Source organism: Sodiomyces alcalophilus (assembly GCF_042370955.1).
Source record: "Sodiomyces alcalophilus JCM 7366 unplaced genomic scaffold ACRALscaffold_4, whole genome shotgun sequence".
NCBI classification, from domain to species: domain Eukaryota; kingdom Fungi; phylum Ascomycota; class Sordariomycetes; order Glomerellales; family Plectosphaerellaceae; genus Sodiomyces; species Sodiomyces alcalophilus.
This window is the reverse complement of record NW_027263535.1, coordinates 389,475-404,265: the sequence shown is the minus strand read 5'-3', so window position 1 is coordinate 404,265 and position 14,791 is coordinate 389,475. Positions and strand designations below refer to the sequence as shown.

At 55.3% G+C, this 14,791-nt stretch overlaps 5 protein-coding genes across 5 annotated transcripts; 2 read left to right on the top strand and 3 right to left on the bottom strand.

The window, feature by feature from the left end:
- Window positions 1–1,598: 1,598 nt before the first annotated feature.
- ACRALDRAFT_2103682 (uncharacterized protein) lies at window positions 1,599–2,444 on the bottom strand (the record flags this gene model as incomplete). Its single annotated transcript, XM_071023151.1, has 2 exons — window positions 1,599–1,974; window positions 2,014–2,444. The coding sequence occupies 2 exons, from the start codon at window positions 2,442–2,444 to the stop codon at window positions 1,599–1,601; spliced, it is 807 nt and encodes a 268-aa protein (XP_070874423.1).
- A 1,424-nt stretch (window positions 2,445–3,868) lies between these two features.
- On the top strand, window positions 3,869–5,190 carry ACRALDRAFT_2104779 (uncharacterized protein; the record flags this gene model as incomplete). The annotated part of the gene is made up of 3 exons (XM_071023206.1): window positions 3,869–3,983; window positions 4,046–4,499; window positions 4,650–5,190. Coding segments are annotated over 3 exons (1,110 nt in total), but the record flags the coding sequence as incomplete, so codon positions are not given.
- Window positions 5,191–7,407: 2,217 nt separating this feature from the next.
- ACRALDRAFT_1064482 (uncharacterized protein) lies at window positions 7,408–7,716 on the bottom strand (the record flags this gene model as incomplete). The annotated part of the gene is made up of 1 exon (XM_071016980.1): window positions 7,408–7,716. A coding segment is annotated over one exon (309 nt), but the record flags the coding sequence as incomplete, so codon positions are not given.
- A 1,148-nt stretch (window positions 7,717–8,864) lies between these two features.
- On the top strand, window positions 8,865–10,499 carry ACRALDRAFT_2106182 (glycosyltransferase family 31 protein; the record flags this gene model as incomplete). Its single annotated transcript, XM_071023288.1, has 1 exon — window positions 8,865–10,499. One exon carries the CDS (start codon window positions 8,865–8,867, stop codon window positions 10,497–10,499), a length of 1,635 nt encoding a protein of 544 aa, XP_070874420.1.
- A 1,094-nt stretch (window positions 10,500–11,593) lies between these two features.
- Window positions 11,594–14,407, bottom strand: ACRALDRAFT_2019192 (uncharacterized protein; the record flags this gene model as incomplete). Its single annotated transcript, XM_071019960.1, has 10 exons — window positions 11,594–11,613; window positions 11,666–11,740; window positions 11,797–11,813; window positions 11,852–13,725; window positions 13,767–13,825; window positions 13,851–13,911; window positions 13,962–13,993; window positions 14,074–14,193; window positions 14,247–14,271; window positions 14,339–14,407. The coding sequence occupies 10 exons, from the start codon at window positions 14,405–14,407 to the stop codon at window positions 11,594–11,596; spliced, it is 2,352 nt and encodes a 783-aa protein (XP_070874419.1).
- Window positions 14,408–14,791: the final 384 nt, after the last annotated feature.

The following is a 14,791-nucleotide window of genomic DNA, read 5'->3' as shown; positions in this document are numbered from 1 at the left end:
ACCATCGGTCAGTATGTCACCTCGGACCTGGTTCATGAAGGCGTTAAGCCGAGCGGTTGGGACCGTTGGGTGGCTGGTAACGGCTCCTTTCCAGTTGGCCTCGTAACGCCTCATCCGTGGAAACAGGGTCCAACGAAGCGGTGCCTGCCTCCCTGAGAGAGTCGGGAAGCATTGCTAGCAATGCACAGTACAGAGACATATGGGAGATGCAAATACTCCATCAGCAAGCTTGGACGACAAGCTCTCCTCGAACCGGCAGCCAATATCTGGAGCAAGCACACGTATCACGGCAGATGCCGGTGGTATACCACAAGTGGCGGCAACTCGTCGAGAGTGGTCTGGAGGCGAAGACGACCGTTAAAAACCGCGGGCCCCCGATCACTGCGCTTGACGTCGACGTCGAGACTGATGAGGTAACAGTACAAGTTCCTCGGAGAAGAACGTCTAGCCAGGGCACCGGGGCGGGTGCGAGTCCGGCATAAGGCTAGCTTGCAAGCTAGCTCAAAGCTGTTCGGATGCAGATACTCCCTGCGAAGAAGCAAATCGTGGAGGGCGAAAATGGAGACGGTTGTTGAAAGAGGGAAAAGTCGGTGCCCTAGGCGAGCACGCCATTCTTGGCAAAATGACCACAACGTACTGCGGTACGTACCTCTTAGTCAGCCCAATGGATACGTTGTATTATTTGTCCGCCGATGAGGTATCAAAACGGACGTCGTACTCGGTACATAATCAGTGAATGCAATGCAAAGTGGCAAACATGCGAAGTAGCCCTCGAATATTCCACGAATACATAAACCCTAAGGTAGCGAATGCCCCGGCACCCGGTTACCAATTCATCAAGTACCGAGCTATTGAGCTATTTTCCTGATACTTAAAACGCAAAAGCAATGTCGTGATTGATTTGATACATCTTGTGGAAATGTTTGTACCTTTACTTTGCCTTTATTCCACAAAGAGAAGAATACACGGAGAGAGAATGCTATGAGAATCGAAAGAATGGACATGTCTCAAATCAAAATGTGGCGCATACCAGAAAAAACTTGGTTCGTCATGCCATTGAAGACGCACAAATTCCTCATAATCTCCATTCTTAGCAAAACGCATTGTCAGTAAAACAACCGACATGGCCGACTCGGACAAATTGTCGGGACCGGAAACATAACAGGGAATACACCACACGCTCGGACGGATCACAATGGACCCGCAAGATTGACCACATAACGGGCAAGCCCGGCGAATGGACAGCAGTCGAGAACCATCTAGGACGCACCTGTCCGTTGACACTCCCCCGATGAAGACATGTTGGACCCTGCCTCCTTCGCCTGGCACCAGGTTGTCAACAAAAACCTCGGCGACGCCCAGCTCATCACCGTCGACCGCATAGGGACGAGCCAGCGCCGTGGGCTGTTCATCGGGCTGCCGTGACGGAACACTGTCTGGCTAGACGATTTGAGTGTTGCGGCGTCTCGCTGCCGAGGAGATCGTTCAGGAGAGGTCCATCGCCATCATCGCCATGTTGCAACAGTATATGGACCCCATCCGCTAAGCAGGGGTGCGTCTTGTGTGCTTGATGGTTCTTGTTTGTAGCTCTAGTTCCACTACTCATCCTCGTCATCTTGAATAATGCCCAACTCCCTCGCCAAGTCAATAATCTCCGACGTCACAGGCTCGACATCCTCCGTCTTGATAGGCAAGCGATGGCCCCCCTCCCACTCCAAAAGCCTCGCCGTGTTCGGGGCGCAATACCTCTCTATCATCATGCGATGGTAGTGCAGAGCCGGGTCCTTCATTCCGTGGACATGGATCGTCGGCGCCTGCAAGAGGTGCGGCCCCTCCTTCGCCAGCCCCTCCGGCACGCCGATAAACTCGGGGCTCGAGTGCGACAGGTCGACGACCCCGAAAGGCGGCTCGAGGCGCGTGTCCATCACGACGAGCGGTGCCCTGCCCGCCATCACCACCGCGAACTGGAACGTCCTGCTCGGTTGTTCGCCGGGTCTGGTCGTCGTCAGCCACGCAGCCGCCTCTTCTTCGCCCAACGTCTCGCGGAGCAGCTGCTGCGTGTACAGCATGCTGGCGGCGATTTTGGCGCCCTGGCTGAACCCCAGGAGGCCGACCCACGGGCCGTAACCACCGGCCTCCTCGTCGTCTTCGTCCATGGCACTGACCAAGGAGCGGCGTATATCGGCAGAGATGGTCTCGAGGTCTAGCATGGGGTGCTCGGGGAGCCAGCGGAGCCAGCGCCGAAAGGGGCCCTCATCGCCGTAGATGGGGATGATGGCCGGGTCCGGGTCACAGAGGAAGGGCGCCTCAACGAAGATGAAGCGAAAGTGCCTCGACAGGCGGGCTGTGAGCATGCGGGTTTGGCTTTGGAAAATGGACCCGTTGACGCCGCCTCCATGTAGGCAGAGGATCCGGGGGAGGTGGAGGGGAGCCGGTTTCACCATGACTTTCAGAAAAAGGGGAGGAGAGAATGGGATTCGAAGAAAGACACTTCAGCGGGAGGTACTCAGCGTAACGTATACGGGTGTTGGTTGTTATAGACTCAAGCACCATGCGCGAATTTGAGGTTCCGACGGGATGTTAGGCGGGGTGGGTGAGTGGGAGGGAGGTGAGCTCTCGGGATGGGCGGGAAAAGCCGACATGGAACTAATCAGGCTACTGCAAGGGGAGGACGCACACTACCCGAGTGTCTAGCTGCGTCTACGGAGAAAGGCGAACAGCGTGCGCCGGGGAGCGTTCGCCAGACATGCATCGCTCAATCTGTTTGCTATCGGTTGATGCTTGAAAGGCGTAGGAAGAAGATTCTAATCAAATGAATCTTCCACGAGACGAAGCAGAGGGCCCAAAATGGACGACGGAGATGGAAGACAAGTCAAGTGCACCGCCTCAGGATCAAGCCATCAAAAGTGGGGTATGTCATTGGTTTCACTGCGCCACAACAAGGACTTACGTCACCACCTATACTTAGTAGTTGTGCTATGCGTTCAAGGCAAGATCCATGGAGCTTCCCCTCCCACTCGCAGGCCTCCGTCTACGCTGTCTGTACGCGAGGCCTGCCACAAACACTTCACCAACAAGGAGGCCGCGTGTTTTGTCCAAAAGTCTCACTATATCAACCTCTCCTACCTTTACAGTATTCTTTTCCAAGCACCCCATATCAAAATTTTCTTTGCTCTTCGTACCATCTGGATACCCCAAGTCCCGCCATCGGAACTACAACTACACTTTCGGCCCTTCGATACTTCGAGCATTCACCCTTTGACAACCCCATCGCATTCTCTTCATAGTCTCATACCCTGGAACCCCCGAGGCTCTCAAGAGTCTGAACTTTGTCATCATGTCGTCAAATCCCGAGAAACCACCTATTGAGGGCCACGATGCCCAGCAATACCAACCATACCGACCCCAGGGCCAACAGCCGTACTTCCCACCGCCGCCTTCTGGTTCTCCTCCGTCCCAGGATCAACAACAGAACGCTCCCCAGATTACGACTAACCAAACCCCACCTGCATACTCCTCTGGCGGACAGGCGCACACGGGCGGAGACGAGAAACCTCCTATCCCTTCGCAAACCGAGCAGCAGTACTATCCCCCGCCTCCTCCTGGCCCGCCTCCCTCGCAACAGCAATACCCGCCCAATGCCGATGTCGGTCCCAGCCATAGCGACAGTATTCCCGCAATCCAGAAACCGTCTGATGATTACGAGGGGCCTCCCCCACCCCTTCCTGGTCCGCGACCGACCCAACACCAGCAGCAGGGCCACAACCCAGTCGGGCACGGAGACGCCCTTCTTGGGACCCAGCCGGCGCAGGAGACGCAGGAACGACGTCGTCGTAGCTGGGGCAGCCGTTTATCACAGATAGGCAGTAAAGCCGCCGCCCCCATCAACGCGATGGCCAACAAGCTAGGCTCCCAGAGCTTTCTGCCCACCACTATGGACAGGGAATGTGAAAAGGCTGCCAGTATCATCCGAAGCTTCTGCAGTATGTCAAAAATTAGTTGCCCCCGCCGAGAAGAGGAAATAGTGTGCTGACAAGTCCCGCAGAGGAGGGAATTGCCTCCGATAACCCCCCTCAAGACCCTCAAGGCGTGGCCCCTACTCCCGAGCCTACGTACGGCGGCCGCCCCGTTTCACCCAACAAGCAGCCCAAAGCTCCACGCGGCCAGCGTGCCATCGTCAAAATACCTTCAAAAGTCATTCAAAGGGCGCAGGGTCTCGCTATCTTCACCACCGCCCGCGTGAGCTACGGATTCTCCGGCGCAACGGGTTCTGGTATTCTCATTGCCCGCCGTCCCGACGGTTCTTGGTCGCCACCCTCCGGTATCCAGGTCCACACCCTCGGCGCCGGCTTCTCGATTGGCGTCGACATTTACGATTGCGTCTGCGTCATCAACAGCCGGGAAGCCCTCGAAGCCTTCAAGAGCACCCGCGTCAGCTTAGGCCCGGATGTTGCCGTCACTGCCGGCCCGTACGGCGCCGGTGGCAATATGCAAATCGGGTACGCGAGCCGCAAGTCGGGCGAACACCGACGAGACGAGGATGATCTGGTATACGACCAGCCCCCACCACAGCCTGCCGAAGGGCGTCCGTCCAGCGATGGCGACAGGCTCAAGCCGCCGCGAAAAGACAAAGATCGACATCGGCGCAGCAGCAGCAGTTCCTTCAAACCCGTCTTCACCTACGTCAAATCCCGCGGCTTCTACGCCGGCGTACAGGTCGACGGCACCGTCATCACCGAGCGGCGCGATGCCAACGCCGCCTTCTACGGCCAGAGGGTCGGCGTCGAGCAGATCTTGCGCGGCGAAGTGCCCTCCGGGGGCGCCAAGTGGCCGGCCGGCTCGCCAGCTCTATACGAAGCACTCCGCGTTGCCGAGACGCAGCAACCCCTGCCCGACGCGAACCTGCCTCCCCCGCCTCATCCGACCACCGAGGGCGCTGTCCCTCCTCCCCAATCGGGCACGGATCAGCCGTTTGCCGCCGCCACCAGTGGCCAATACGGCCAACCGGGCGGCTACCAGGCTCATTCACCGTCGCAGGCTCCTGGAGGCCAATCACACGGTCACCCCCAGATGACGGGTGGTGTGACGGAACCGCCCGGATCGTCGATGCAGGGGGATGAGCTGCCGGCTTATGTGGACGACGGCACCCAGAAACCTGGTGTCGGGGACGTGAAGCATCACTACCAGTGATGCTTAGTTTGAATGTGGGATTAGCAGGATGGACCTGGTAGATTGCTGTGCCGTGACGGATGCGAGGAAGCAGCCCGGATTGTCGATTACTATCACTGGGTTCAACTGGGCCTTTCTATGACCTTGGCCTCTCCATGACTCTAGTACCTACCTAGACGATAGTGTCTATTCAGCATTGTTACCGAATTACATATGAAATACGACATGACAGGAAACATTGCATCAGTTTTTTCTCCCAGTACAAGTCGCGCGGTCACACCTCAGCAGGTAAGGGGGGAGCCGATCCTCTCGGATCCGGGCATCTCAGAAGCGTAGACAATCACATGCGTGCATCGGAGATCGTCATTCACTACGTAGGGATCAATGTCCGCGAAGGAGGAGGGAGGAGCCCTAGCTGCCTAGGCATGTGCATAGACATCCCTTCCATGGCCAGGCTGGCGCAAAAGCCAAAAGAGTGCCATTATCTGCTGCCCCTCGTCAAGGCAGCCGCAACTGTTCAACTGCTTCCTTTTGAGCCTCTGTGATAAACTTTGTTTTGCCTTCCGTCCCTCCCTTCTTATAGACTCTTCCGTCCACCGTTCCTTTTTCCTCCTTTTCCTCCCTTTCCACCTCTCTTCACCTCTCTTTTGGACCCCAGCGTCCACCGTTCAGCTCTTCGTCTGCCTCCCAACTCTTCGTCTGCCAACTTTTGCAGACTCGTTCAGACTCTGTCACTCTGTCCACGATGACCGACACCGAGCACCTCAGCTCCTTCAAGGTGCCCCTCCTTCGGGACAGGCAGGGCTGCATCCCATGGGCCCTCCACGCCCAGCGTAACCTGTAAGGCCAAGGCCGCCGGCTATTAGGACTACATCTGCTGACGCATCCCAGACCGGGCTCCTAGCATCGGATTTCTTCATCTATCAACTGGACTAACTTGATGCCTCCAGGCCTGGCGAGCCCGTTCTACATCTACGACTACGGAAGCACAAATAAACGTTCCCTGCGTAAATCGCCCATCTTTATTCACGTCAACTTCATTATACGCGCTCCGCGAATACCATGGATGCTATACATAGTTACATACAGCCGCAATGGGTTTCCCGCCGCCACCGGTGCTCCCTAGTCCTGCGGTCAGCGCGCGTCCTGGGGAACAAACGCTAGACTACTGCTTTCGACGTAACAATAGTCAGCTGGTTCCTACGCTCGTAGTATACGCCCACAGGAATGGGAGTTTCTGCGGCTAGCTTCAGGGATGAACGATTCATGGGCCACTGGCGTTTCCCCTAGCCAGATCAACAGGCGTATGGGGTATCTGTACCAGAGGTGCACTGGGTTACAAAGGAGTATAAGGCAGGATGAGGGAGGATGAGGCAGGATATTCCGACTGTAGTTCTGACATGGACGCACTCTTGACTAATCAAATCTATTATCCAACCACCATATGTATATCTACGTCGGCAGGAGGAGGTGGCGGCAAGTTGTATGGCCTTGTAATAATAAGAGACGCAATCACAACAAGAGACGCAATAATAAGGTGGCGAAGATATACATAGGCGTGGGCACAGGAAGAGGCTGTGGGAGAGGTCGTGGAGCTGTTGAACTGTATTCATAATATAATCGTGGTCCATTTTTCAGTACCCAGGGGCAAAGAATGTGCCTTGCAGGAGGCTATCCGAACAAGGTAGGGATCGGTAGGGTTAAAAATGGATCTACACGGAGAAGTATAGGAGGGTTGGAAATTTGGCATGGCGTTGCTGTCCCTAGTCGATATAGCGTTGAGAACGATGCTACGATTCGATGGTACTGAAGCATACCTAGAGTCGAGGCAGGACTCGTCGATGCGAGACGTTGTTAACTCGCTGGTTGATGATTTGTCTGGCATTTCAGGAGAAAGCATTCACTCCTCTTAGCTGAGTCAGCTTGAAGTCAGGGGGGACTGGAACGAGCAGACAATCAAGGGGTTCATATGCACCCCCCTCAAGTCCCTTCGCCCCGATGCCTTACCTTACCATGAGGTACAACGTATGGCCAAGTGAATGCCTTGGCATGACTAATTATATCGTCGAATGGAGTACCTAGTAATACGGGTAGACATGTTCTCTGCGTAAAGACGACTGAGATGGAAGCTGTATAGACGAATGGTATGGACCGCTGCGTACGTTGTTTGTGCACTACATTGCAGGAAAAAGGCTAGTGGCTAGTGAGATTGCTAAGATTAGAGTCCGTCAGACGTTGTCAGACCGCATGATAAAATCGATGACTGCTCAACTCCTCTGCCGCCACGAGCCACGAGTAGGTAGGTATAGTTTGAGTTGGAAGTTGACATTTCGATCGCGGTATTGGCCTTGTCATGCCAAAAATGCGCGCTTGACGAGGCTGATTACCGAAGCCGACCGATGTACCGTTTTCAATTCCACCCTCGACTCGTAGGGGCTTATCGTAGACCCCCAAGGCCCACTTTATAAGCAGATCTACAGAGTGAGGTGAGTCGACAATTTGTGTCGAGTAGCCGGTAGCCCCATATCCAGATGTACCGACGTTGATGCTATACAACGTAGTTAACTCTACCAAGTCGACTTCTATCACGAAACCCCATAGCCACTCAAGACATACCTAGTCTATCTGCGGCGTCTTTGGAGGCATATTTGAATTAATGTGATTTGTTACAGTTATATATTTAGTTGGGAAAACCGCGTAGTGACGGTGACGCGTTAAGTGTCCTGTGTGATATCATGTACTTATGTACCTGACTAACGACTGATGGTGGAAATGGGAAAACTGGCATGGGCCCATACTATGGACTTATCCCTGCGGGCCTGCACCCCCCTTTTCCCACCCAACTCATCTGAAATCCCAGGTCCTCATAGCCACAACTTCTGCCCTAGTCCTTATCGAGGCAAGACCATCTGAGCTCACCCCCTTGGCTGGCCAATGTCATTGCCAAGACTGTCCGGGAACCCCTTGGGCCCCACCCCTTGGCCCCCTTGGGCCTGCCATCGTTCCTCCCCCCCCCATTTCCCTCTCCTTTTTATCCTCCCCTTCCTTTCTTTCCCACCTCATATTTCTCACTTCTCTCTTCTCCCAGCCAAGCAAGCGTCCAGCCTTCAACATCGGCCACCTTCCGACAAGACGCCACTCTTTCGGACTGTATCGTCGTCCTCTCTCCGCCGCAACTGGAATTGACGACTTCTCTCAAGCCGACCGACTTTCTGGGCCAGTTGTTGTCTTGTCTTAATCGGACCCGATTCGCTGGATTGATTGCTTGCTGTTGTTGCGTTGCTTCGACATCGGCCTGTCTATCGCTCACCCTACATACGCAGACATCTTCCCGGCTTTCCGATCTGTATGATCGTGACACTCGCTTAGCATTCATTCACAAATAACAGTCGCTTGGAACTCTTTTCCCTTCATTCTCTCGTTTCCATTACTCCTACATTTTTTTCTTCGGTATTTGAGCCGCTCTCTGGGTTTTCTTGCCCGGACAACAACGTCGCCTCGACTATAATACAAAGGGCCTCCCGACCGCCTAGAGACATATCCAATCCATTCGATACGTCGACTGCATTCGTTTGACTGAGCATCTCGACTCCCAAAACTCGACACACCACAACTTATCCCCGTCTCGTCGGGTCAAAACCGCCAAGCTGGATAGAAAAACATTCTACATCAACGCGAGGAGTATGGGTGCACGCATGCCCATCCCTCTCGCGAGCCGTTTCTGCACGATGAGGAACCCGTTCGCTCGCACCTTCATCTTTACCGCCATCGTACTCTTCTTCATGTGCATGACCTTCCAATCGAAGACCATCTATGCTCGCAACCGCATTCTCAGGACGGCCGACCGTATGGCCTCGGCCGTCCATCAGGTCCCCCTGGAGGTTGACCTAGTCCCCCAGGGCTTCAACGATACTGAGCTTGGTGCTCCTGGGTCGAACCATCTCATGAACTGCGACATCGATACCGAGCACCTTCGTCAGATCAGGGAGAGGTATGAGCTCGGCGAACACATCGACTACTTCAAGCGTTACGTGCGATTTTCTCGCCAGCCCATCGACCGTCACCGTCACACGTACCTGAGCCAAAAGTTCCTCGACCATCCCTTCCAGCTTATCAACGTAAATGCCGAGTCCCGTGGCGACCAGTGCACCCCGCCTCTCGAGGTTCCCGTCACCCAGTCCGACTTCCCGGGCAACGTCGATCTGTCCGAGTTCATGTTCGCCATCTCCACCACGTATGGCCGGATCAACGACCCCAACTCGAACCCCATCAGGGAGTGGGCCTACTGGCTGACCGACAGCAACGGCAACTCCAACGGCGGCAAGCTCATCCTCCAACTCATCGACGCCAGCGACGACGAGCTCGAACAGGTCACGAACCGCCTCGCCCGTGCCGGTATCGATGCCGACGTCGGCCACGGCGACAGCCGGCTGGAGATGGCCGTCCGCTACCTCGAACTCGTCCCCATGCTTTACAACCATCCGGACCGGCCCACGAAGAAGTGGCTCGTCCTGTGCGACGACGACACCTACTTCACCGCCATGCACAGCCTCGTGGCCCGCTTCAAAAAGTACGACCACAACAAGCCCCTCTACATTGGCACCCTCTCGGAGGATGTCGGTGCCCTAGAGCGCCACGGCTCGCAGGCTTTTGGCGGCGCCGGCGTGTTCCTCAGCCTCCCCCTGGCCAAGAAGATCAGCGACATCTACTCCCACTGCCGCACTCCGGCCAAGATTGCCGAGTCCAATTCGGGCTGGGGTCCTCAGGGCGACATTCTGCTGCGCAAGTGTATTTACGAGAACACCGATATCCGTCTGACCCAGCTCTGGGATCTCTGGCAGCTGGATCTCTACGGCGACCCTGCCGGCTTCTACGAGGGCGGCATCAAGCCTTTCTCCGTGCACCACTTCAAGGGTGGCGGCTGGCATTACGCCTACCCGTTCCAGACCACCAAGATCGCCCATGCCTGCGGCGAGGACTGCCCGTATCAACGCTTCGTCACCACCGACAACTTTATCATCTCCAATGGCTTCAGCGTGGCAAACTATCCGCAGGGCATCGATTTCGACCTCGACCAGTTCGAGGGCACGTTCTTCGCCGCCCCGGAGAACAGGGGCTGGAATCTCGATTTCATGTATGGGCCCCAGCGTCCTTCGCTTCTCAAGACGGGCAGGAAGATGGCCTGGGAACTCCGCGAATCCCACAACAACGAGGACGGGTCCGTGCTACAGACCTACATCCTCAAAAGCAACGACGACCGCTGGAAGGTGAACAACCAGCCCATGCGTGCTCTTGATGGTGTCATTGAGCTCGTTTGGCTCCCTGCGTGAGGACGATTCGAAAGGATTCTTTTCCCATCTTCTGCTTTTGACGAGATACCCACGAATGCAAGGCGTATATATGACGGGTTTACACAGGGCGCGAGCCCATGATATCTTGGGCGTGGTCATGATCAGGCAGACAGAAGAACATTCTTGTCGGATAATCCTAGTCTGGACACGGCCATACTTCACTGTCGGTTCTTTTTTGACAATGCGCCTGGTCACATCAGGTGCCCACCCGTATAGTCCTCTTTGGATTGGAGAACGACCCGGATGGTACCCTCCTTGCACGATCAGGACACAATACGCGCATTCTGTCTGCCTCACCCTCCATACCAAGGATGCGGCAGAGCTGACCGTATCAGCCGCTAGAGACGAACCTCGCCTTTTTACATGCTAATGATAATACCACCGAACGAACTACCCTCCTTACCCAACTTTTATCTTCTCAGCCCGTCTATTTTTGAATGCATCTACTTCTTCTGTCAACAAACCAAGCAACGAAGCATACAGCCGCGACCACCACTACAGTGTTGGAAAGTCCAGGTGTTGCTCTATACATCGCGGGCGTTCAAGGGTTGTTCTCATTATGGAATCTCGGTATTTGAGTGGTAAATATTTCATTATCTTTTCCACCCGGCTTCTCTTATCTTTATTTCTGTATGCCACACGCAACTACCTTGTGCAGAAGGGGTGGAGAAGTCGATTGCAGACCCTGCATGCGTGTGTCTATGTACACATTTGCCTTGGTCAGCCGGCGTGCGCCGTGTGAGGGACCAGTCTCGGACCTATTGCCTGTTTTTATCCCTTTCTATTTTACGGTCAACATGACAGGTTCGGGCTTGTTCACCACGAAAGATGAGGAGAATTGGAATTTGTGACATTACCTGTGTTTGACCAAGCAATTGGTTCTGCTATGTCTGTAGAGGAGTTTGAGGCAGAGATGCCGTGTATAGATTCGGGAAGTGGGTGAATGAATATTAGGGGTTACATGGATCTTTAGACGCCATTATTGTCCTTGATGAGCAGAGTAAATGAACCATGGTCAATCATTTATGACAGCCATTTGGAGTCGTCTCCTATGAAGTAGTGTTATGTCACGTTCACAGAGGAATTTCACGTCCTCACTATATCCAACATGGGATAATATCGATCAACCTGTTGTGTAAACATACGCATCCCTTCGAACCAGTCAAATACTCCATCAACTCCGAGTCTGCTGAATAGAAGACTCGATATGAAACCATAGACTCAGCCCATGACCAAATAGGCAATATAAAAGGGAAAAAAGGGACTAAACGACAACCCCCTTCTGCGACCATCCTCTGTGACCCTTCCAGGCATAAAACACCATAAAGCACGCAAACCAGACAGACGCCGCCATGGCCCAAAAGGTGGGAGCATAACACTGCTGCCCGTAGCAAAACACATCGCCGACGTCACCTCCGTCACCACCGCCAGGGTTGGGGGGAGGATTCTTAGCACCCGCCTGGTAGACGGCCGAGTAGACCAAGCCCCAGAAGGTGGCGCCGAGGGCGGGGAACATGGCGACGATGCCCCAGTTGGTGGCGAAGTTCTCGACGCCCCAGATGACGGTGATGATGATGGGGGTGAGGCTGAATACGGCACCGTAGCCGGCGCCCACGAGACCGGAGACGATCCAGAAGCGCTCGCCGTGGCCCTGGATGGCACCCGAGGCCAGGACCAGGAGGCCGAGGGACAGGATGGCGCCGAAGGCCAAGAGGAAGGCGACGCGCGAGATGGCGACGTTGCGGAAGAAAGGCGGGCGGGCGGTGACGCGGACTTGCAGGTGTCGGGTCGAGGGGGAGGGCGCGAGCAGGTCGGTCAGCGACCCCGTGAGCAGGCGGGCTGCGGTGCTGGTGAGGGCGACTATGGAGACGTGGGTCGACGCCAGGGTCGGGGTGGCCGCATCGGGATCGACAGTGCCATCGCGGGCGGGCGGCGGGTACAAGGTGCCGATGACGGTGCCTAGATTGTTGATGAAGGCTTCGCCCGGGCCGATCATGAGGAGGAAGCCCAGGGCGAGGAACCACATGGTGCGGTCGGTGAGGAACCGACGCGTCTCGGCGTTGAGCACCCACTCCTTTTTGCGTCGGGCGTCGTCCTCATCTGCATCTCCGATTCCCTCGCCGGCCACGCCCCGGGCGTCTTCCACGGTGCCGTAGCTATGAGAACTCTCCATCAACGAGCTGCGGTGGAGCAGACCGCTTCGCTCCAGCTCCTCCACGGCCTCGTCGATCATGTCCTCCTCGTCGACGACGCGCAGGGCGAAGCCGCCCAGCACGCCGACGACGACGAGCAGCACGGCGAGGAAGATGAAAAAGGCAAAGACGTCCAGGTCGCCGGCCTTGCCGTCGGGGAGGCGCTCGTAGAAGACGCGACTGCCGAGCTGGCTGAGCCACATGCCGCTCAGGCCAAAGGCGGCGATGGGCACGGCGAGGGCCAGGCCGCGGTGGTTTCCCTTTCCAAAGTTCTTGGCGTTGGTGGCCACGGCGGCGAGGTACATGGAGCAGGTTCCCACGCCGACGCACACAAAGGCGAACATCATGACGGGGTAGGTCCAGTCGGGGCTGCTACTGCCATGGGCGTCGTCATCGCCGATGGGGCGGAGGCGGCCGTCGCGACCGCGAAGGCCGGCGGCGGTTTCGAGGTCGAGCTTGCGGTAGGTGGTGGCGGCGGTGACGTAGCCGGTGCCGAAGAGGAGGGCGGCGAGGAAGGCGAGGGGCCGGGCGCCGGCGCGGTCGCAGAGGTAGCCGAGGGCGGAGACGGGGAGGTAGAGGGCGAGGGAGGAGGAGATGGCGAGCCCGTTGACCTGCAGCTGGGTGTAGTGGAGGCGTTCTTGGAATATGTGGCCGTAGAGGGAGAAGACGGTGATGGAGCCGGCGCAGAGGGCGGAGACGACGGAGGCGACGAAGGCGAGGGCGCGGAGGGCGGTGGCGGTGCGGCGGGAGCGGGGGGTTCTGTGGTGTTTTGCGCTCGAGGAGCAGGATTCCACAAAGGAGGACTGGGAGGATGTGATGCGGGCTATGGTCGAGGAGGAATCATCGTCGTCTTGGGGGTCGGGGGGACTCGAAGGCATGGTCGGAGGTCGAGTCATGGTAGGCGGTTTGCGATAGTTGTCGATGTCGAGACGGCGACTTGACTTGGTTATTTTGGGAAGATTGATTGTGAGACTCGTCCCATGATTTGATGGAAGAGACTGGTTCGTGGTCCCCTGATCCCCTGGTCCTGGTCCCTGAAGGTGAAATGATACACAGGAAGAGGGGAGGTAAATGGTAAGACGAGAAGATGGAGTGTCACGGGCAAGGGGAGTCCTGGGGGTTGGGTGGTTGCGTCAACGGATGCTATGATTAGTCATCTTTGTGCATTTGCGGAGAGCTGTACTTGTGTACCTATGTACCTACCTACGGAAGTGCCAGACCCGATACAGTATAAACACGGAGCCAGAACATCAAATGACGAGAATGAGAATCTACGAAGTACTTGACGTGATCCAGTATTTTTCATCATTATTATTATTTATTTCTTTTCCCTTGTTTTCATTCTTTCATCTCGTTTCAACGCCCTCCGCCGTTTCTGGGGCGAACAGTTGATTGGTTCACCGTCCCCGCTATTCCCCGGATGCTTTTACCGTGGCTCTTATTGCGGAGGCTGGGGTAAGTGGCCAGTTTCGGTCCAGTGACTGTATTGGCAAGGCCATTCTTAGATCTGTTACGCGGTGAGAGTTGATGCCACCCGTCACGGCATCTTTACAGGCCTGCTAGCTCTGTACAAAACACGCGCAGTCTGGTCACCTAAAAGGGCAGGTCTATAAGGGTGCGTTCGACAATTTCATCTAGTTGGCAAAATGTCACTAACTTGGTAGAAAAATGCATAACGATGACCCACCGATACATAAGGACCCTTATTTATATGATATTTTTACTGTAATTGCATTTTTTATATATACCTCTGCTATACCCCTGCTATACCCCTATTATAGAAGTACTATGCTAGTAGGGGTTAGATTTTAGTAGAAATCCTACTAACTTAGTAGCTTTTATATAGGAAAAGTTAGTAGCTCGAAAAGTTATTTCTAAGTTAGTAGGATTTTGACTAAGATAGGATCCATAGTTAGCCGCGCCGTTATAGGCGAGGCTAGCGACGATATTATCACCACCTACGATAACGATACTACCCCCGAACTCGATTATATAGTCTTATTACTATTCCTATATCGACCCGAAGTTAATCTACGCCTCCAGAGGCATTAAAATACCTCTTAGCGGTGTCACGGTAAT